The sequence below is a fragment of the Lithobates pipiens genome, unplaced genomic scaffold (genome assembly GCF_037356315.1).
Source record: "Lithobates pipiens isolate NorthernLeopardFrog02 unplaced genomic scaffold, aLitPip1_a1.2 Scaffold_25, whole genome shotgun sequence".
NCBI lineage: Eukaryota > Metazoa > Chordata > Amphibia > Anura > Ranidae > Lithobates > Lithobates pipiens.
The window spans coordinates 33,278,774-33,302,057 of record NW_027507787.1 but is presented as its reverse complement, the minus strand read 5'-3'; the positions used below and the strand labels follow the sequence as shown (position 1 = coordinate 33,302,057).

Below are 23,284 nucleotides of genomic sequence, written 5' to 3'. Positions count from 1 at the left end.
CTGTCGTCCAGCCTGGCTATTGATTGAAGATCTTCATAAGGAAAAATTCCAGGAAAAAAAAAAAAAAATAACAATGAAACCACAGGTCCCAGCAGGGTACTAGGTCTTTACTCCACTGAAATATTAGGCACAGATAACTAGTTTGCCTATAGCAGAGAGGGGATTTACACCAGCTAGGGGGCTGCCCCTAGGAGGTGCCGAGTTTATTTTCTGCCCAGTGTCCTGCTGCTGTAGGTGCACTATAAATCCTATGGTCAAAAAGACATGAAGAAGCAAGTGTCCACCAATGAACGAGAGAAAAAGTTTTATGACCCGCTGAGAAAAGACTGAAGAAAAAATGAGTGAAGATAAAGAAAAAAAGTGATACAGCAGAATCTGGTACAACAGAAATAACTAAACAAAAATATCCCAATAAAATCAATAAACATCACTCTACTGAAAGATCCACTTACATAACCAACATCTGGTCTGTAGCATGTGTATGCCCCCAGCACACTGTGAAGCAAATCATGATATGGCCCCCCCTGGAAAAAAAAAAAAAGCAGGAGTAAATTGGTCAGTATCCCAGCTTAATTTGTTAAACTAGAAACCTGAAGAAGCCTTTATTCATTGCATATACTGTATAGTTTTACAGCTACCCAGTGTATCAATAGATTGCAGCATCTAAACAAACACGAAACAAGAAATAAAATGTCAATGTTTTATGTTCTGCATGCCACATTACTGTAGTTCACCCATATTTAACATGGATAAATAAAAATCGCCTAATGGCTTACCTGTCAGTAGCTCTGGCACTTGTTCTGACTACCTGTTGCATAACTGTGCTTTTAAATTCACCCCTTCCCACCTTAGTTTTTAGGGTTTTACACACACTCCTGGCTGCTACAAGGCAACTGCCAGCTTTCCGGTGGAAGCAACCTGACAGCTGTAGAGCAGCGGATCGCTTCCACAGACCCCCAGTACGTTCCCTGGTGACGCCCGGCTATATTTCTCAGGCTCTGCTATCCCACCTATGGGCACAGAATGCGCTTGGGCAGGTGTTGCTAAGCAGAAGGAAGGGAGACCAGCAAACACCACCTTGACAAAAAAATAAATAAAAATAGAATACAATGCACAGCAGATACAGCAATGCCACTGATCTATTTAGTGGCTTTACAGCCGTTGGATCACTTTTACAGGTAGTGGAAGGGGGTCCCCCTTCCTTTTGCCCCCCTTACCAGGCTCGCCTGTCCCATCGGGGACCCCGTTTATGATGCCACCAGTGACACTGGCTTCCCTGGACACAGTGAGAGAAACTAATATTGTTCCTCACAGTGTGACATCAGAAACTAAAAGTAACTAGACTTTAGTCACTTCCAGATTTGGTTTGTTCATTACAAGAGGTTTGTGAAAGCATCTAATCAAACCGATCTCGATTTGATCAGATGCACTGGAGGCCACAGAAGCGATATGGGGGTCTTATAAACCCCAGATCTCTCCTTTAAAGAGGACATGTTATGGCTTACACTAGCAGAAGAGATGTTGTTCATCCCTTGTGAGAGAAATTAAGTTGGTTAAACTTTTTTTTAAGAGAGTGTAAAAATAAATGAAATAAAATAGATGAGAATAATAAAATATAGGTCCCGCATGCATATGTAAACAGCGATCACACCACACATGTAAGGTACCACAAACGTCAGAGTGAGAACAATAATTCTAGGGCCAGACTTCCTGTGCAATTCTAAATTAGTAACCTATAAAGGCTTGTTTGACATTATTTACTCAGCATAAAATCACCATTTATATGTTGAGCATTATATTGTCTTTGGGTTCACTAAAATGAAAGTGTACTTTTCAAAAAATAAAAATAAAAACTGCACAATTATTGTTCGACTTAAAAAAAAAAAAAAATTCCAACACCCACTATTCTATTTTCTAGGACTGCTTTAAAAAATATATATATTGTTTAGGGCTTGCTAGAAAAAGTAATTTTCTAGCAAAATAATGTTGACTTTTACATGTATGAGAGAAATGTCAGAATTGGCCCGGTAAGTCGTATAGAAAACTGGTAAACAAAATAAAAAATAAAAAAATAAACAAAAAACACACACATTGAAAAAATGTTGCCCATATGGATAATTTAGAAAAGTGAGAAAAATAAATAAGAATAAAGCAGAAGCTGTTAAAGATCTAATCAACGTAAATTTAAATGACTAATTTAATGACTAATTGGCCACTTTGGGCAATTATTCCACGTTTAGTCATGTTTTACTTTATTCCAGTTTTTATAAGTGGACACAAAGCTTAAAAAAATATCCTTTGCATTGAAATACATTAGGAAGCATTGCCTTACCTTCTGGAAGATATAAAGTGATGGGAATGTTCGGGAAATGTCTAACTTTATTAACTCTAGACTGGCTTCCCTGTCAGCAACCGACACTCCTGCATCTATAAGACAACAAAGGAAGTATACTGCCTAGGATAAACATGGCACTCAAAGTCATCTACATAAAACAGTCACTGCTATTTATTAAATAAGTTAAAAATAAATAAATCATTAGGTACAATATTTAATAAATTCACTAATACAGGCCAAGTAACAGGCAATTTAGAAATTCATATTTCATAATAAAAAAAGTAAAAAAAACAAAAAAAAAAACAGGCTCAGAGTAAGATTAAATAGAGCTTTCTGGTCCTGTTAAAGTGTATATATGGTCAAAATGTAAAATTATATACTTATTACCACACTATATTTCAAGTATTTCTAGCTATTCCTATTAATCTGAATGATCTTGAAGTTTGTAAGCTTACTTTGTGAAGCTCCTCCACATATTTAATTTACTACCTTGAATTTTGTGACATATTCACTATGCCCTGTTGACACATTTCACAGAGCCTGCCTTCTGAACTACAAAAGTACTGAGAGCACAAGATTCAGGAGGTTGAGTCCGTACAGGAATCTCTGCTTGCAGGCAGAAAGGTACCATGGGATATGAAGAAATTGCTTAGAAATTGAAGGTAAACAGCAGAGAAGAAGCTGCAAAGCATGCAGGGAATACAGGAAGTTGTGGAAAGAGATGGGCAGCAGACAGGCAGCACTGACAACATGAAAGGAGATGTTTCAAGTAAGTGAATAATTGATTGTCAAAATACCTATTGTTTGTATTATCACAATGCCGATGTTATAAAATGAAAATGTATGCTATGACCATACATTTAGATTAACACTAATAAGCCGAAATCTTCAGACCATGGCTAACCCTTTAACTCGTGACATGGCATCCTTCGAAGGGTCTATATATTTACAAATATGAACCAAAAAAAAGTAATAAAAGAAAACAAACAGCTGTCTTGTTATCACACATATGTATCCCCTAAAAGACAGCGCTATGAATAGGTCAATTATACCTTAAGGCCTCTTTCACACTGACTGTCCGTTCAGGTCCACCTGTCAGTTTTTTAGACCTCTATGGAGAGACGGATGTCAGCGGTGACATGTCCGCTGACATCCGACCCGCTCCGATAAAGTGCGACGGAGGAAAAACCTACTTTTCCATCTGTCTGAGGAATGGATCGCGTGACGACGGACTACGGTCTGTCCTCATCCGATCCCACATAGGGAAGAGTGGTGCTCTTACTGGTCCGTCCGTGATCGTGGATTTGGAGAACTTAGATTTTATTTTATGGAGTTGGGAAAAAGAAAAAAGGATTGTTTCCATTATAAGCACTTTCGGTAGAGCACAGTTTATATATTTGCACATTAAAGAATCCCAAGTATGGCATTTTTTTGTCTACTACAGTGATTTCCAGTTTCTAAAGGGAACCCACAGGTATGGTATATGCATAGTTACATTGGTCCAAGCTGGGCCAATGTAATTATGTAAAATATGCCACACCTAGAATTCTTATTTAAAGTATATTTGACACATTTATAGTGACATCTATTTGGGGATATACAGTGGATATAAAAAGTCTACACACCCTTGTTAAAATGTCAGGTTTCTGTGATGTAAAAAAAATGAGACAAAGATGAATAATTTCAGAACTTTTTCCACCTTTAACCTCACCATATGACGTGATGGACTTTGAGCGGGGATATCCGAATGATGCCCGATAGCTACAGACATCATTCAGATATTGCCGTTTTCAGCCGGCGATTCCCTGCACCATAAGAAAGATCATAGCGGCTGTTCCACCGCTTGATCGATCTTACGGGAGGCGAGGGACGCCCCCGCCACCCTCTGGTGAGTCGGACAGAGAATCCGCCGGCCCCTGATGTTGATCATAGAGATTTCCCGCAGACCAGAGGGTCGCCGGAGTCTCTATGATCGTCGGAGGCCAGGCGCGATGTTATGACGTCACACCCAGGCTCTGCATTAAAAAAAAAACGGCGCCGCTTTTTTGATTTCAGGCTTTCCAGCCTAGTGGTGAGATGTGGGGTCTTATTGAACCCATATCTCACTATAAAGAGGACCTGTCATGTCATATTTCTATTACAAAGGATGTTTACATTCCTTGTAATAGGAATAAAAGTGAGCAATTTTTTTTTTCTTCAAAAAAAGTGTCAAAAAAAATAAAAAAAAAAGTATAATTAACAAAATTTTTTTTTTAAAGTGCCCCTCTCCCCATGTGCTCGCGAACGCATACTTAAGTCCCGCCCACATATGAAAACGGTGTTCAAACCACACATGTGAAGTGTCGACGTGAATGTTGGCGCGAGAGCAATAATTTTGTCCCTAGACCTCCTCTGTAACTCAAAACATGTAACCAGTAAACAAATTTCAAGCGTCGCCTATGGGGATTTTTAAGTACCGAACTTTGGCGCCATTCCAGGAGCGTGTACAATTTTGAAGTATGACATGTTGGGTATATATTTACTCGGCGTAACTTCGTCTTTCACATTATGTAAAAACAATAAGCTAAGTTTACAGCTTTTTTTTTGTTTTTTTAAAGCACAAATCTGTCTTTCCCCAAAAAAAACGCGTTTGAAAAATTGCTGCGCAAATACCGTGCAAGATAAAAAGTTGCAACAACCCCATTGTATTCTCTAGGGTCTTTGCTAAAAAAAAAAATATACAAAACTCAATTGAAAAACAAAATAAAAACTTTTTTTTTTTGGGGGGGGGGGTGTTAAAAATAAAAAAATAAAATAACGTGGTTGCATACGCTCTTATAACTGGGGATGTAGCAATTACATTCAGACTCATGTAAAAAAGGAGTCCGTACAAACCTGCCATCATTTATAGTGGCTCTGATTAACCTCAAATAAAGTTCAGCTGTTCTAGTAGGTCTTTCCTGACATTTTCTTAGTTGCCTCCTACAGCAAAAGCCATGGTCTGCATCTGCAGACATCTTTCCTAAGCATCAGAGGGATCTCATTCATGGGTGTCCACAGAACTTTTTTCAGGGGGGCATCATTTTCGGGTCACCCATGCACCGCCCCTTTTTGACAATGTCATTATTACATTGTCATAGTCAGAGACAGCAGACATAGTACAGTCCGTCCCTAGGATAAGTAATGGATAATGGCCGACAGGCCCTCTTACCAGACCCAGTGAAACTACAGCAGTGATTGCTCCGGCTGGACGATCGCTCACTCTGGGTTTCACGGGGGCTACTCTAGTCAGTAGTGTAGCATGTCTGTACCCTGGCAGTGGCTCAAGTATTTCTCTGGTGGCACTGGGCAGCGTGGCGCTCTCTCTGGTGGCGCTGGGCAGCGTGGCGCTCTCTCTGGTGGCGCTGGGCAGCGTGGCGCTCTCTCTGGTGGCGCTGGGCCGCGTGGCGCTCTCTCTGGTGGCGCTGGGCCGCGTGGCGCTCTCTCTGGTGGCGCTGGGCCGCGTGGCGCTCTCTCTGGTGGCGCTGGGCCGCGTGGCGCTCTCTCTGGTGGCGCTGGGCCGCGTGGCGCTCTCTCTGGTGGCGCTGGGCCGCGTGGCGCTCTCTCTGGTGGCGCTGGGCCGCGTGGCGCTCTCTCTGGTGGCGCTGGGCCGCGTGGCGCTCTCTCTGGTGGCGCTGGGCCGCGTGGCGCTCTCTCTGGTGGCGCTGGGCCGCGTGGCGCTCTCTCTGGTGGCGCTGGGCCGCGTGGCGCTCTCTCTGGTGGCGCTGGGCCGCGTGGCGCTCTCTCTGGTGGCGCTGGGCCGCGTGGCGCTCTCTCTGGTGGCGCTGGGCCGCGTGGCGCTCTCTCTGGTGGCGATGGGCCGCGTGGCGCTCTCTCTGGTGGCGATGGGCCGCGTGGCGCTCTCTCTGGTGGCGATGGGCCGCGTGGCGCTCTCTCTGGTGGCACTGGGCCGCGTGGCGCTCTCTCTGGTGGCACTGGGCCGCGTGGCGCTCTCTCTGGTGGCGCTGGGTAGCGTGGCACTCTGGTGGCACTGGGTAGCGTGGCTCTCTCTCTGGCTTCCATCCAGCACACTCCTCCTTTGTCCTGTAGCACTCACTCCCTTAGCTTTTTTCCAAGCTGCAGTCTCTCAATCTCCCTCTTTTTTCGAGCTGCAGCCTCCTTCCTGTGGAAAATGGGGCCACCAATCTTCAGGACTACATGTCCCATGATGCTCTCCTAGTCTCCTTTGATTGGCCTCAGTTATGGCCAAAGGGGAAGGAACGAAGTGGGCAGAAACCTGGGCGGGGAACCTGGTGAGAGCCACCGTCTCTTCTCCCTGACAGAAGAAAGGGGGGTGAGCGGGGGGGGGGGGGGGGGACCTCTGACCGCCCGCGGCTTGCCTTTCTCCTGACACAGCACCGCCAAGTTCTCTGCTGAACTGAGCAGGGAAAAGAGCCCGCAGTCACACTACACGGATGGGGGGGGCTTGACAGCACCTTGATGGTGTCACCCCACTGGCTGCCCGCACCCCCATAGCAACGCCACTGTGCTGAATGTGACCCCCCTTCACCCTACCTGCGGGCGCCCATGATCTCATTGTTAAAAGGTATCAGTCAGGAGAAGGGTACAAAAGAATTTCCATGTTATTAGATATACCAGGGAACACAGTCATCAAGTGGAGAAAATATCGTACAACAATGACATTACCAAGAACTGTACATCCCTCCAAAATTGATGAAAAGACAAGAGGAGGAATGGTCAGGGATGTTGTCAAGAGGCCTATAGCAACATTAAAGGAGCTGCAGGAATATCTGACAAGTATTGGCTGCGTGGTACATGTGACAACAATCTCCCGTATTCTTCATATGTCTGGGCTATGGGGTAGAGTGGCAAGATGGAAGCCTTTTCTTACAAAGAAAAGCATTCAAGCATGTGAAAAAACGTATTATGGTCTGATGAAACCAAAGTTTAACTTTTTGTCCATAATTCCAAAAGATATGTTTGGCTCAGAAACAACACTGCACATCACCAAAAAGAACACCATACCCACAGTGACAGCTTTGGGGCTGTTTTTCTACAGCTGCAGAATCTTTTTTTATTGAGTTTTTAGTTAGCATACAGAATTGCCAACACAGGGGCCAAACATTACCCACTCAGAGGCAGATCTCTGATACGGTAGTAGACCACAACCAGGCACATCATATAACTAGAACATACTGCCTCTGAAGCCACAACAGACTTCAACAGGGCAGAACAACAACCTTACTTATCTATACCCTAATGAGGGGAGAGGTTCAGTGCAGGAGAACTGTGCTCAATAGTATATTGGCAGGATCTTATGACACAAGAATACTTGGGTTAGCAGATCATTATACTATATCCATAATATCAATCTAAGGGTTGGTTACCACATAAGCTGCCGTAGTATTTTCTTCTAACCAACAGGTCCACACCTGTTCAAATTTGTGTGGGCAACCCCTGCCCAAGTAGGTGGCTCTATAAAGAGGTAAACTAGCATTCACCAGGTTTTTTCAGAACCTGACAGAGGGGGGAGATGATTGTTTCCAGTTCATTGTAATGGCCTTGTGTGCATAATACAGCAATAGGGATATGAGTATTTTCCTAGCTCTAAGGATTGGCATTTGCTCCACTAGCCCCAGCAGACAATATTTAGGGTCATAGGGGACACTAGTCCCAGAGGTCCTAGCTATCACATGGAGAACTTCCTTCCAATAAAGTACAATTGCTGGGCAAGCCCAGAAAATTTGAAAAAAGTCCCCTAGCTGATAAGAGCAGCGCCAGCATGCCAGGGAATGTGCCAACGACATCTGGTGCAGCCTATGGTGTGTGTATTGAGCTCTGTGTACAATTTTGTATTGGACCAGTTTATCCCTGGCTGAGACCAGAGGGGAGAACGGAAAATCCCAAATCTCCCTCCAGTCATCTTCATCCAGCGCCGGTATGTCCCCCACGCATTTCCTGCAGAGGGAGAACAGCTCGGGGATGGCAGCAACCAGAAGGGACCCGTAAACCTGAGACATGGGTTTCTCCAAGTCTTTCACCCGAAGGGTGGATACAAGCTCCGAATATTCCAGTATAGTTGGCTGACCTAAGAACTGACATCTATAAGCGTGTGCAATCTGGAGATACCTAAAATAGGCCTGTGCAGGTATATTAAATTTGGTACGCAATACATGAAAGGGAGTGAGCTCTCCATTAGTGATAATATGCTCAAGAGTCAGTATTTTGCGTTTGGCCCAGGCCTGTGGATCCGGGATGGTACTGAATTGTGGTAAGTTGGGATTCAGCCACAGGGGGGTGTGAGGAGACCAGGAGTTTGGCCGGGGGGCCCTAAATGCATCCCCCACCTTCCATGCCCTCATAGTGGTGCACATAGAAGGGGTGAGGCAAAGAGGAGTTTTTGGCCCCCTGAAGATCAACCCCTTAAGGGCCTCCAGAGACCCCACTATAGCCGTCTCCAACACCGTTGCAGAATTGGTCGGGTCAGGCCGCAACCACCAATGAGCTGTTACAAGCCGAGTGGCCAAAAAATATTTGTGGCAATCGGGGAAAGCCAAACCCCCGCTACTCACAGGCCTGGTCAGAGTGGTATATTTGAACCTAGGTGATTTAGACCCCAAATAAAAGAGAGGAAGAGTTGTTTAAGAGAATTAAAGAAGGTTTTAGTAAGCCATTGTGGGGAATTCCTAAATATATAAGTAACCTTGGGGAGGACGTTCGTTTTAAGAAGGTTGATGCGCCCAATGAGGGAGAGGGGAAGATTGTTCCACGCCCTCAGTTTGGACTTAATCTCTACCAGGACAGGTTCAAGATTAAGCAGGACAAAGTCCCCATCCCCTCTTGAGATGATGATACCTAAGTAAACTTATCAACCCACTGAAGCGGGGTAAGGGAGAGTGAGGAGGACCTGGCCCCCTCATCTACCGGAAAGAGCTGAGACTTATGCCAATTCACCTTCAACCCGGTGAAGGCGGAGAAGGCGTCCATGATTCCCAGTGCACCCCGCAGAGAGTCACCAGCGTCATTTAAAAAAAGCAGTAGATCATCCGCGTAGAGAGCCACTCTCTCTTCCAGCCAGCCCACCCTAAGACCCCAGAGCTCCGAAGGGCCTCAGCAACAGGCTCCATCGCCAGGGCGAACAAAGCCGGGGAGAGAGGGCATCCCTGCCTGGTGCCCCTCCGCAGCGGGAACGAAGGAGACAAGGCGCCGTTTAGTTGAATGCATGCTAGGGGACCGGTGTATATATTGTGCGCAACCAGGCAATAAATTGCAATGGGAAACCCATTCTTCTAAGCACCTCCCACAGATACACCCACTCTACTGTATGAAATGCCTTTTCCATATCAAGAGTGGCAATGGTCCTAGTGCCCTGATTAATATGGGGGGCATGAATATTAGAGAACAGTCTACGCATGTTAATGTCCGTGGATCTGCCTGGCATAAAGCCCATTTGATCAGGGTCAATCAAAGATTTTATTACTTTATTGAGTCTAGTGGACAGTAGCTTGGTTAGTATTTTTAAATCACAGTTTAAGAGCGCTATTGGCCTAGGAACTTCATCTTTTAGCAGGACAATGACCAACAGCAGAAGATTAAACCCAGCCAGAGCCCAGACTTGAATTCAATTGAAAAATCTGTGGGGTGATCTGAAGAGGACTGTGTGTACAGTAGATGCCTTCACAATCTGACAGATTTGGAGTGTTTAGCAAAAGAGTGGGCAAATATTGCAAAGTCAAGATGTGCCATGCCGATAGACTCTTACCCAAAAAGACTGAGTGCTGTAATGAAATCAAAATTTGCGTCAAAGTATTAGTGTAATGCCGCGGACAAACGATTGGAATTTCCGAAACCAAACTGTGGATTTATTTCCGACGGATGTTGGCTGAAACTTGTCTTGCACACACACGGTCACACAAATGTTTTCGGAAATTCCGATCAGCAAGAACGGGCTGACATACAACACGTACGACGGGACTAGAAAAAGGAAGTTTAATAGTCAGTGCGGCTCTTCTGCTTGATTCTGAGCATGCGTGGACTTTTGTGTGTCGGAATTGTGTACACGCGATCGGAATTTCCGACAACGGTTTTCCGGATCCAGCTCTCAAATTTTTGTTGTTGGAAATTCCGATCGTGTCTACGCGGCATAAGGGTGTGCGCACTCATGCAACCATATTATTTTAGTTTCTTATTTTTACTTCCGTCCACCTAAAAGATTTCAGTTTGTTGTTTAACTGAGTTGCACAGTTTATAGGTCACATTACAAGGTGGAAAACGTTCTGAAATTATTTATCTTTGTCGCATTTTTTTTATATCACAGAAACCTGCCTTTTTATCAGGGGTGTGTAGACTTTTTCTATCCACTGTATATCCTGCGATGTCATTCTTCTGGCTATAATAACGGTACCAGTACATGAAGACGATGCAAACTGTAAACACCTGTGAAAACTGACTAAAAAGCAGACATTTCGGATGTTAATTTAGCCATCATCTCTCCGGAGCGTATTTTTATTTTTTGCTTGATGTAACCTAATGGAATAAATTAATTTTAATCAACTGACAAAGGAAGATGAAAGGAAGGTGAAGAATGTTGATAGCGGGCGAAAACTTCTGCAAAAACGACAGTAAAGCGCTGCTAAGAATAGCAGCACTTTAGAGCTGAAGCCCCCGACGCCTCAGTGTGAAAGGGGCCTTACATAAGCCTATGCACAGGTACTGCTAGATCGCAAAGCAAAAGGAATGGCACTTTAATACAAAACCAACCAAATATTTTGGCTGTAGATTTTTTTCAGTGCAACAAAGTGCTATTATCTATCAAATTAGACAGCACATTCAAATCTTTGTGAGTGTTGCCAGTCATTTGTTTTCAATTCCTTAACAATTTTTAAATACTGTATTGCAGCCAGTAAAGTACAGACATCCAAAAATGGCAAATGTCTTGACTAAAATCAACATTGCTTATAATATTACAAAGTAATCGTGTGGCATGTTAAATTTGTTAGACAGCTAACCCTTTACTTGCTTGGCTGAACTGTTCAACTTCATATACACATGCCATCAAAACACTGAATGAATGTCTAACAAATGCCCAGTCCAGTATAGACTATACTGGGTATGCAATACTCATGGATAGATACCATAAATGGCATAAGAGATGAAAATAAAGCATTTACCTTCCATCTCGATTTCTGAGCCTGTCTCACTAAAACACTTCCATCGCTCCTTAGCCCTAGATAGGAAAATGTCATAAAGCTCTGGAAGCATAAAACAGATTGCCATTAGTGTAAAGGGCAGTAACCAATTATGTACACATGCATCTATTTTCAGATTTATACAGCAGTTAATTGCACAGATGAAGGGGTTTCGCTCACCTGGAGTGATATTCAGCTCATTTCCTACAGCCAGGCTCCATACTTTGCCTCGCACACTAGGAGGTAAGCCTTGCCACCAGAGGTCTCGTACTCTTCTTGTATTCCGCCTGAAGAGAAAAAGAAAACTTAATACAACTGAAACATGGCCATCCACCCGTGGGAGTTAAAGGACATATGTTACACTAAAAATCTTAGAAATATGTTTGTTGTTTATGTTTTCCTATCAACATCGTCACATCAAACTGTTTCCTGTCCAACTGTATACACAATTATGTCATTGCTAGTAGTAATAACAAAAAAAAGATAAAAGAAAAAGTACCAAGGAATAATCAATTCATAGCTACATACACAGGGATAAAGCTTTGTAATTTGTGGCACAAATCTGGCATAAACAAAAAGGACACCTTCCATGAAAAGTATTACATATAGACTATCAGTGTTTTCTTTTTGCTATAAAACCCATTATCCCCTTTTGCTTAAAAAGAAAAAACACACAAAACAGCGTTCTTGTTAGGCCTGATTCCCACCTATGCATTTTTAGTGCATTTTGCAGATTGCACTACAGCCCATTTAACATTCTTATGGAATATGTTCTGTGGTGCAAATCTGCAAAATGCAAAAAGCACTAAAAATGCATAGGTGTGAATCAGGCCTTACTTAGTGTAAAATCACTTTCTCCGAGTTCAAAGGACACAGCTCTTCCGATTCTTGACCATAGGGTTTACTCTACCACCTACAGGTGTATGACACTAGACAGAAAAAGAACACAGCACTGCCTATGGTCAAGTCCACGGTGTTATAAACACCCTCTGTACTAAAGGCAAGCCAGTTGATCACAAAGCAGTGTCAGAAGTATAAACTCAAAAAAAAAAAATATATAGGGGTGGGTGCTGTGTCCATCAATGAACTCAGAGTAATTTTACGGTACAATTTTCTTGTACATTCATGGGATGGGCAAATCAAAAACATCTTAAACAGCAGCTTCCAATAGCATGTGGCCAAATAAACATCAGAAGATGCAAACACATCAAAGTATGCTGTATATTTTTTCTAGTCTGAACCGTTTGCAAAAAATCTGTTTTTGACGGGTTTGCGAAGTGTTTCCCAAAAGAAAGTTGGCTGCTTGGACTTCAAGCTAGCACTATAAACACACTTACATGGCATCCCAGTTTGGCAAGATGTCAGTGTTCCAGATCACCATGGCACTTGCGATATTTTCCTCTTGCTTGAACCTTTCTTTCATTTGTTTTTTCCTTCTCTGTGCCTCTTTTACCTCTGTAGAGAAAACAGAGCATAGTTTTTTTTTACAGGTTGCTGACATTTTTTGTACTGAATGGTAATGCTTAAATTAAATCTTTGAGGTGTGTTTTGAAGTTTCAAGATCCAGAGTAATTAATTTTGTTCATTCTTCACTAGTGACCTGGTACAAGCAATTTTCATTTATGCATAATCTAGGGGAATCTGTGTGAAAACCTGCGTGTAATATTTAGGAGGGAAAAGCTTGGCCTTGCCCTCTGCATGTACCCAATATCCATTCAACATGTCTAAATACTCAACCATACTTAACCATCCATATTCCCATCGCACACATTCCTAGAAAAAGGCTCTAGAATAATGGGTGCTGCAGCAACAACCAGCTGGAGACTGGATCATACTTGTGATGTGGTCATACTTCAATAAAAAAATGTTTGGACTCAATTTGAAGATCCATGGTGTGCTGGCAAATAACTACACTGTGTTAAAACTCAACTAAGATTCAAAATCAGACTCGATGAACTTCTACATGTCAAAAGGCTGCAATCTTATTCCTGACAAATCTTGGTTGTACACAAAAATACAAGTGTCTGAAGTCCCTCCAGACTTTGTCCATGTCGCCAGAGCTACTCATACTGCAGGTCCAATAATTCAATGAAAAGAGAAAATGTAAACAAGGGGCACATGCAACTCTTGTGTGTAACTGTACAACACAAATTGGATTTTTTAAAATTATTTCCATCAAGACTTCAAATGCCCTGAAGTCTTGCTATAATGTTCAGTAACCAATTGCGGCACAACAAAAGTTCACTCCGATTAGAATGTCTACACCAGTTCTTCCCGGGCATTTGGCCTCGGTAGGGGTACCAGACAGGGGTGCCCACTGTCCCCGCTACTATATGCCTTGGCGGCTGAACCTTTAGCAGTGGCGATTCGGGCCGACCCTGGGATCAGGGGACTGGCGATGGGTCGACTAACTGAGAAAATCAGTCTATACGCTGATGATACGCTGCTATACCTGGCGGACTCTGGCCCTTCCCTTGCAAAGGCCCTCCACCTGATAGAATGGTTTGGTAGCTTTTCCGGTCTCCGCATAAACTGGGACAAATCCCAAATTTTACCTATTGACAGTTTTCCACAGACAGAGTCTCAGGCCAGTCTGCCTCTTCAGCGAGTTGGCACTATTAAGTATCTGGGTGTCTATGTCTCTAGGAACCCAGCTGATTACATTGTGTTGAATGTAGAACCATTGTTTGCCCTGGTACGTACCAAGATTCAGGCCTGGTCTCGCCTCCCCCTCGGGGTTTGGGGACGAGTTAATCTGATTAAAATGGTCCTATTACCTAAACTATTGTATGTGTTGTGGCATGCCCCGGTGTATTTGCCATTGAAATACTTTAAATCCCTTGAAAGTCTACTTAGGCCCTTTGTGTGGGGGACTGCTAGACACAAGCTTGCTTGGCAGGCTTTGAAAAGCCCGACTGATATGGGGGGCATGGCTCTTCCAGATCTGAATCTTTACTATGTTGCCTCACAACTATCTCAACTCTTCCACATAGACAAAACTGATAAACAACGTTTTCTAACTCTTCTATGCCCTACTTGGGCACAAATTGCAGACGACCCGATTGCTGCTATCTCGACAGGAGCGGGGAACTCTGTCATGGAGCCAGGTAAACATGCCATGCTCTTTCATTACAGAAGGATTTGGGATCTGGCATCCACTAAACTGAATGTGGCATCGCCGAATGACTATACCCCACTTTGGCATAACAAACATTTGCCGGAACTTCAAAAGCTCCAGGGTATACAGCTATGGGTATCGAGGGGAATATACTACCTACACCACCTAATTCACCAGGGTGTTATTAAAACGTTTCGGGCACTGCAGGAGGAATTTGATGTTCCAAACACTATGCTATTTCAATACCTACAGGTTCAGCATGCACTTAGAGCACAATTTCCGCAGTCATTGCCTCGGCCTGCTCCCAATCCTATTGTCGCCATAGTGAAGGATACTGATCCCAAAAAGCTAATCTCGTGCTTCTATGGTATGCTTACGGCCCCCGTCTCGGCGAGACTAGCGTATGCTCTCAAGTCCCGCTGGGAGGGCGATGTGGGAGCTCTGACAGACGAGGAATGGGAGGAGGCTCTGGAAACGTGCAAGTTGGTGTCCCCTAGGCTCCAGGACAGGCTTTCTCAGATCTACATAGTACATAAAGCATACCTCACTCCCCTCAGGACTGCTAAATATAATGCGAATCAATCTACACTCTGCTCAATGTGTTTACTTGAGGCTGGGACGTTTTTCCATCTTATCTGGGCTTGCCCCAAACTACAGGAACTCTGGAAGCAAGTAGTGTCATTTCTACATGATGTCATGGGCTCCCTCGACCCCAAACCCTGTCTACTAGGGGTATTTCCTGACGTATTGGATAAAATTACTAGCACTTTCTTACAGGAAACTTTGTTTTCTGTTCGAAAGGTGATAGCTAGACAGTAGATGAGGCCCCTTCCACCCCGAGTTGAGGACTGGAAGCGGGAAGTTAATTTTACTCTCCCATACAAAAAATTTTTGTATAAAAACAGGGGTTGTCCAGCTAAATACCATAGAATCTGGGATAAATGGTTGCAGGAGGTTGCCACGTGTGATGAGGGAATTTGATGTTCTGTTACGGTGAATAACATGTCACTATTGGGACCTTTTGTTCTTTGTCTGTGATGTATGGTGACTACTGGTTTGGAGAAATGTATTTCCTTTACTGTTATGGTTATGATGCAACACCTCTTTAATGTTTGATATGCACCTTTGTGACTGTACTCTTGCAATAGTGTTCAATAAATATTACCTGTTTGAATGAAAAAAAAAAAAAAGAATGTCTACACCAGTGGTTCCCAAGCTCAGTCCTCAAGTACCAGGCCAAGTTTGCAGGTTTTCCTTTACCTTGCACAGGTGCTTTAAATCAGAGTCAATAGCTTGGTATTTTGGACAGCTATTTTATCTAAGAGAAATTCCCAAAATATGGCCTGTTGGGGGTACTTGAAGACTGCGGTTGAGAGCCACTAATTTACACTATATGGAAAATGGCATTTAGAATGGGATGCAGCAGATTAACCACTTAAGGACCAGGCCTTTTTTTCAGACTCAGTGTTTACATGTTTAAAACAGTTATTTTTGCTAGAAAATTACTTAGAACCCCCAAACATTATAGATTGTTTTTTTTCTTACATCCTAGAAAATAAAAATGGCGGTCATTGCAATACTTTTTTTCACAACGTATTTGCGCAGCGCTCTTACAAGCGCACTTTAAAAAAAAAAAAAAATTCACTTTTTTGAATAAAAATACAAGACAACAGTAAAATTAGCCCAATTTTTTTTTTTACATTGTCAAAGATAAATGTTATGCCAAGTAAATTGATACCAAACATTTCATGCTTCAAAATTGCGCCAGCTCGTGGAATGGCGTCAAACTTTTACCCTCAAAAATCTCCATAAGCGACATTTAAAAAATTCTATAGGTTGCATGTTTTATGTTACAGAGGAGGTCTATGGCTAGAATTATTGTTCTTGCTCTATTGATCGCAGCGATACCTCACATGTGTGGTTTGACTACCATTTTCATATGCGGGTGCTACTCACGTATGCATTCGCTTCTGCGTGCGAGCTCATCGGGCAGGGCGTTTTTAAAAAAAGTTTTTTTTTTTCTTATTTATTTTACTTGATTTTATTTATTTTTACCCGGTTTAAAAAAAAAATGGATCACTTTTATTCCTATTACAAGGAATGTAAACATCCCTTGTAATAGAAAAAAGCATGACAGGTCCTTGACAGGTCCTCTTAAATATGAGATCTGGGGTCAAAAAGTCCTCAGATCTCATATTTTGACTTACCGTATTTTTCGGACGATAAGGCGCACCGGATTATAAGGCGCACTAGCAACGACCGGCTAATATAATGGATATTTCCATATATAAGGCGCATCGGACTATAAGGCGCACTGGATTATAAGGCGCATTTAATGAAACACAACTCGGATGCGGTACTGTAAGTCAAATTTTATTCAACTCTTTAGCAATAACCATAAAATGGTCTATAACAATAACTCTTAACACTGTTCAATTAAATACAAAACCAGACACTCACTTTTTCACTTTATTCTTCAATAACTCTTAACACTGTTCAGTTACCGGTGAATACCGTACAAAACCAGACACTCACTTTTTCACTTTATTCTTCTCCCGCAAATCCATCAAATTCTTCATCTTCAGTGTCTGAGTTTAACAATTGGGCGATTTCGGCATCAAGCACGCCCGTATCCCTCTCATCATTCTCATCAGTATCCGAGTCAGGCTCGTTGCTGTCATCGGTACCGGTACTTAGCTGTTCAGTGATAATTCCGGACTTCTTGAAAGCTCGGATTACACTGGTGACTGATACCTTCGCCCAGGCATCCACGATCCACTGGCAGATAGTGGCGTAACTCGCCCGGCGTTGCCTCCCTGTGTTGGTGAATGTGTGTTCGCCTTCTGTCATCCAATGCTCCCACGCAGCTCGCAGTTTAACTTTAAACGACCCGTTGACACCTATATCTAGTGGCTGCAGTTCTTTGGTTAATCCACCTGGAATGATGGCAAGCACCGAATTAGTTTTCTTCACTTGGGCTTTGACAGTATCTGTCAGATGGGCGCGCATGGAGTCACAGACCAATAGGGATGGAGATTCGTGGAAAAAGCCGCCCGGTCTCTTGACGTAAACCTCTCTCAGCCACTCACTCATCTTCTCCTCGTCCATCCAGCCCTTCGGGTTAGCCTTGATGATGATGCCAACCGGAAACTTTTCTTTTGGCAGAGTCTTCCTCTTGAAAATTACCATGGGTGGTAGTTTCTGGCCATTAGCCTGGCAACCGAGAACTACAGTGAAGGATGACTTTTCGTTTCCTGTAGTGCGTATAGATACCGTACTGGTCCCTGTTCTCTCGACAGTACGGTTTACAGGGATATCAAAGGTAAGGGGGACCTCGTCCATGTTGGTGATGTGCTCTGGTCGGATTTTCTGTTCATTGATCTTGTTCTTGCAGTAGGTATGGAAAATGGCCAGCTTTTCTTCGTAATCCTTTGGCAGTTGCTGTGACATAGTGGTTCTTGTGCGGATAGAGAGATTCCGCCTTTTCATGAAACGGAAGCACCAAGAGGGACCTCCTCGAAAGTCGTTGATCTCCATGTCGCGTGCGATCGCTGTTGCTTTGAGTCGAATAGAGACAGTAGAGACGCTTCTACCTGCGGTTCTCTGTTCAATAACCCACTGTTCAATTTTGTCCTCCAACCGTGGCCATCTTGCTTTGTTTCCTCGGAAACTCAGTTTGGTCTTCTTTACCTGGCGCAGGGCATCTTCTTGCTTCCTCCACTTTCGTACCATTGATTCATTAATGTTGAATTCTCTCGCAGCTACTCTATTTCCATGCTCTACTGCATGACTGATAGCCTTCAGTTTGAAATCCGCTTCGTAAGCATGTCTCTTAACAGGAGCCATTTTTGGGGCAGCGGGTATACCGTAGAAAATGAACGAATGAATGCGCACACCTCCTGACTAAGATGGCCGTAATGCCCAATCCAAGCAGTGCAGCTTCGTGAGCATTACGGCCATCTTAGTCAGGAGGTGTGCGCATTCATTCGTTCATTTTCTACGGTATACCCGCTGCCCCAAAAATGGCTCCTGTTAAGAGACATGCTTACGAAGCGGATTTCAAACTCATCGCTATCAGTCACGCAGTAGAACAACCTGAGAGGTTTACGGTACGTCAGTTTACGGTAAGAGACCGGGTGGCTTTTTCCACGAATCTCCATCCCTATTGATCTGTGACTCCATGCGCGCCCATCTGACAGATACTGTTAAAGCCCAAGTGAAGAAAACGAATTCGGTGCTTGCCATCATGTCAACAGGTCATATATAAGGCGCACCGGATTATAAGGCGCACGGTCGATTTTGTGAGAAAATTTAGGCTTTTACGTGCGCCTTATAGTCCGAAAAATACGGTAAATGCAATAAAAACAAAAAAAAGTAATAAAAAAAATGACATTGAAAAAATATTCCTTTAAGAGGTATGGGCGTATATGTATTGACGTCGTTTCCGCCTCCTATGGTATAGAGATGAGTGGGGGCCATCTTAGCCTCACTCATCTCCATACACAGCACAGGAAAGGACCCGATCGCCTCCGCCGCTACCGACAGCTCCAGTAAGCGGCGGAGGGCACAGGAGAGCGGCGGGAGGGGGTGGCCCCTCTCCCGCCGCCGATAACGGTGATCTCCTGGCGGCAAACCACGAAAACCACAATTATCGTAAACAGGACCGCCTCCTGTAAAGATGGATATCTCGGTTGTGGCAGCAGCTGCTGCCGTTACCGAGATATCCCTCTTCAAAGTACCGTCGTACATATACAGGAGGCAGTCCTTAAATAGTAAACCATATCTGAAGGTTCAGTCACAAAACATAAATGAATTAAATCTTTAAAAGTGGATCTAAAAACTTTCAGGAATTTTTTCCCACCCAGTCATTTATTTTCAGCTTACAAGCCCTTGACAAATTTTCTGGATAATTTACCTGTGGCTTTGCCCAGTCATTACAACGGGGGAAGGTTTGCAAACTGAAATGTGGCAGCTCATGATTGGCTTGCAAAGTAGCAGTGAAAGAGTTCACAAAAGCAAGCTCTGTAAAAGACTCAACCCCTTAGGCCCCTGCAATTCTGCCCGTGATTCCAAATTGCCTAAAGTGAAGGGGGCCTCAGAGTGGAAGCAGTTGCATTGCACTTGCATCCATTGATCATGGGTGCAATGCTTTGCAGGCTCCTGTGCAAAAAAAGAAAAAAAGAAAATTGGAGTTAGACTTACCGGTAACTATTTCTAGGAGTATTCCAGGACAGCCCTTGAGAGATGGAGCTCTTCCCCCGGACAGGAAACGCATTGCCTTCAGCATCTGGTCAGTTTTATCCAAGAACCGAAGGATGGAGCTAAAATATAGTTAAACCGTACATACAATTCATTTTATACATACAAAAGGGTGGGAACGTGCTGTCCTGCAAGAGACCTGGAAACAGAATTAACAGTAAGCCTAACTCCAGTTTTCCCACAGTCGTCTTCCAGGACAGCACTTGAGAGGATGAACAAGTACTCACCAAATTTTTTAGGGGGGGGGGGGAAGACGGGGACCAATGCTTGGAGGACTTTCTAACCAAATGCTTAATCTTGACCACCTAAAATGTCCAATCAATAGTGTCGAATGAACGTAGACATGCTTGACCACGTGATGGCCTTACACATTTGCTCTGGGGTAGCACCGGCTCTTTCCACCCAGGACGTGGCTAATGGCCTTGTGGAGTGTGCATTCATGTGAAGGGTCCAAGTGTAAACTTTTTTACCCTTCTGAAATGGCCATCTTTATCCACCTAGCTATTGTCCCTTAAGAAGCTGGTTTACCTTTCTGATTTCCTGAGAAGAGAATAAACAAGGTCTCTGATGTTCTAAAGATTTTGGTAGCTTCCAAATAGCCTATGAGACATCATCTGACATCCAACCGATGTAGTTGCTCTCCTTTGCTATTCGTTGGTTTACTACAGAAGGAGGGCAACACTATATCGAACTTCTGTGAAAGTTAGAAGCAACCTTGGGGATAAAATGCTTTGTCAGTCCCGAGAATGACCTTATCCTCCAATAACTGCATAAAGGGCTCTCTAACCGACAAATCCTGTAGTTCGCTGACCCTGCGAGCAGACGTCATAGCTGCTTTTAACATGCTTCTAACATGACTGCTTTTAACACGATAGACAAGTCCCATGTTAGAATTTTAGGGCATGGCACGGGTCATAGTCTAGAGACTGCTTTACAAAATTAGCGGATCCTGTAGGGATCACTGCAAGTAGACTGATAGGGCTGAAAGCTGTACCCCAATTGCGCTTAAGGATATGTTTTTGTCAGTGCCTTCCTACAGGAACTCTAGAATTATTGGAGAATCATATTATCTTTCTGTTCTCTGTTAGCCAGAGGTTAAACTTCCTCCAGACTTTCAGGTATATGGCTCTTTGTAGCAGAGTTTTTATCACTCTGTTTAATAGACCCTTATGCCCTGTACACACAACCGTTTTTCTCGTCGGAATAAACTCTGAAGGTTTTTCTGACAGAGTTCCTATGGAATTCCGCTGACACCGTCTGGCGTACACACGATTACACCAAAGTCTGTCCTTCAAGAACGTGGTGACGTACAACAGGATTAGAAAAAGTAAGTTCAATAGTCAGTAGCCAATAGCTTCTGTCTCATATTTGCTTCAGATCAGAGCATGCAATGTTTTTGGTCTGTCGGAACAGCATACAGACGAATGGTTTTCCCAATAGGAATTGGTTCCGTCGGAAATATTTAGAAAATGTTCTATTTCTAGGTCCGTCAGAATTTGACGTAAAAAGTGCGATTGGGGCATGCACACGATTGGAATATACAATGAAAAGCTCAAGTCAGACTTTTTCTGTCGGACATTCCACTCATGTGTACAGGGCATTAGACTTCAAGATCTCAGTTTCAACTAACATGCCGCTAAGTTTAGCATGGCTGGATTGGGATGCAGTACTGGACCCTGGGATAACAGGCTCCGACTGAAAGGTAACATCCAAGGTGGTCAATCTGCTAATGATAGCGGAAGTGAAAACCATGCCCTCTTAGGCCAAAAAGGGGCTATTAGGATAAGAGATGTCTGTTGTGTCCTGAATTTGGAGAGGACTCTTGGAATCAGGTTAAGAGGTGGGAAGGCGTAATATAGCCCAAACGTCCATGCATTTTGCAGGGCGTCGACTACCAATGGCTGATCTCTTGTGTTTAGTGAGAAAAAAAAAAAAACTTTGTAGTTTGGTGTTTGCTTTGTTGGCAAATAAGTCCATCTCTGGGAGGCCCCACTTGGAAACTATTTCCACAAACACTGTTGGATCTAGTGACCATTCTTCTCATGAGATTAACTGTCTTCTCAAAAAGTCAGCTAGGTTGTTTTGAACTCCCTTGAGATGGATTGCTGAGAGAGATTCCAGATTCTCCTCTGCTCAGGAGAATATTGCTTGCGCTATACTCATCAAGATAGGACTCATGGTCCCTCCTTGTTTGTTCAGGTATGCTACAGAGGTTTTATTGTCCGACCTGACCTGTATGTGTTCTAGATTGTAAGCTCTAATGAGCAGGGCCCTCTTATCCCTCCTGTATTGATTTGTATTGTAAGTGTACTGTCTGCCCTCATATTGTAAAGCGCTGCGCAAACTGTTGGCGCTATATAAATCCTGAATAATAATAATAATGTGTTGGCCTCAGTTGACTCTAGAATGCTGAGATTCCTTTGGCTACAGCTTGGAGTTCTTTGTAGTTGGATGAGTGTTTCTCCAGTTGATTCCAGGTACCCTGAGCCCATTGTCCCTCTAAATGAGCCCCCCACCCCTGACTACTGGCATCTGTAGTCAATATATGTGAAATTGTGAAGGTCCACAGTAGTCCCTCTCGTAGATTGGCTTGGTTTCTCCACCATCATAGGGTTTTTGCTTTGTTTTTTCTGGAAGGTACACCTTGTCCACCAAGTCTTTTCCACACAAATTTTGGAGGCGGACGGACTGGAGTGGTCTCTGGTGAAACCTGGCCCATTTGACCACCAGGATGGAGGACGTCATAAGTCCTAAAGCTGACATTAGTTCCCTTATTGTAACTGGGAGATTTGTCTGCATCTGTGCCATCAGTTGTCCCATGCGATTGACTTTTTTTTTGTGGGAGTACTATTTTGTGTTCCTTGGAACGAATAGTGTAACCTAGGAACAAGATTTCTTGAGAGGGAGAGAGATTTGATTCCTCCATGTTGATGATCCATCCTGAGATAACCACTGTTGTGCAACTTTTAGGTCTTTTAGTAGTTTTCCCTTTTATTGGTGATATTAATAGCAAGTCGTCTAAGTATGGAATAATTGTTAAGGCTAGCAGCCCTAGTAGCGCCAGGGATTCTCCCAGGATCTTGGTAAAGATCCTCGGGGATGAGGAGAGGCCCAACGGTAAAGCACGGCTTTGAAAGTGATACTGCTATGCAGAGAAATGTTTGAGAGCTTTCCCTGTTAGGCATCCTTTAGATCTATTTTTGTCATGAAACAATCTTTTTGGAGGAGATTCCCGACAGAGTAGATTGACTCCATTCGGAATTTTTTTTGTACCGTATGGCTGTGTTTAATGGCTTTAGGTTGAAGATCAGGCGGTATTTACCTGAAGGTTTCTGCACCAAAAACGCATGCGAGTAAAAAAACATTTCCTTCTTCCTGTTTGGGGTATGAGGACTTTTTAGTCTA

At 43.5% G+C, this 23,284-nt stretch overlaps 1 protein-coding gene across 2 annotated transcripts in view; it reads right to left on the bottom strand.

Moving 5' to 3' along the window:
• The window catches only part of TBC1D12 (TBC1 domain family member 12), a 215,808-nt gene that overhangs the window by 25,965 nt on the left and 166,559 nt on the right, over positions 1-23,284 (bottom strand). For both annotated transcript variants that reach the window (XM_077454226.1, XM_077454227.1), the window contains 5 exons: positions 12,840-12,957; positions 11,683-11,789; positions 11,485-11,565; positions 2,333-2,427; positions 453-524 (listed from right to left, as the gene is read on the bottom strand). In XM_077454226.1, the coding sequence (XP_077310352.1) occupies positions 453-524; positions 2,333-2,427; positions 11,485-11,565; positions 11,683-11,789; positions 12,840-12,957 (473 nt within the window). The remainder of the gene's footprint in view (positions 1-452; positions 525-2,332; positions 2,428-11,484; positions 11,566-11,682; positions 11,790-12,839; positions 12,958-23,284) is intronic.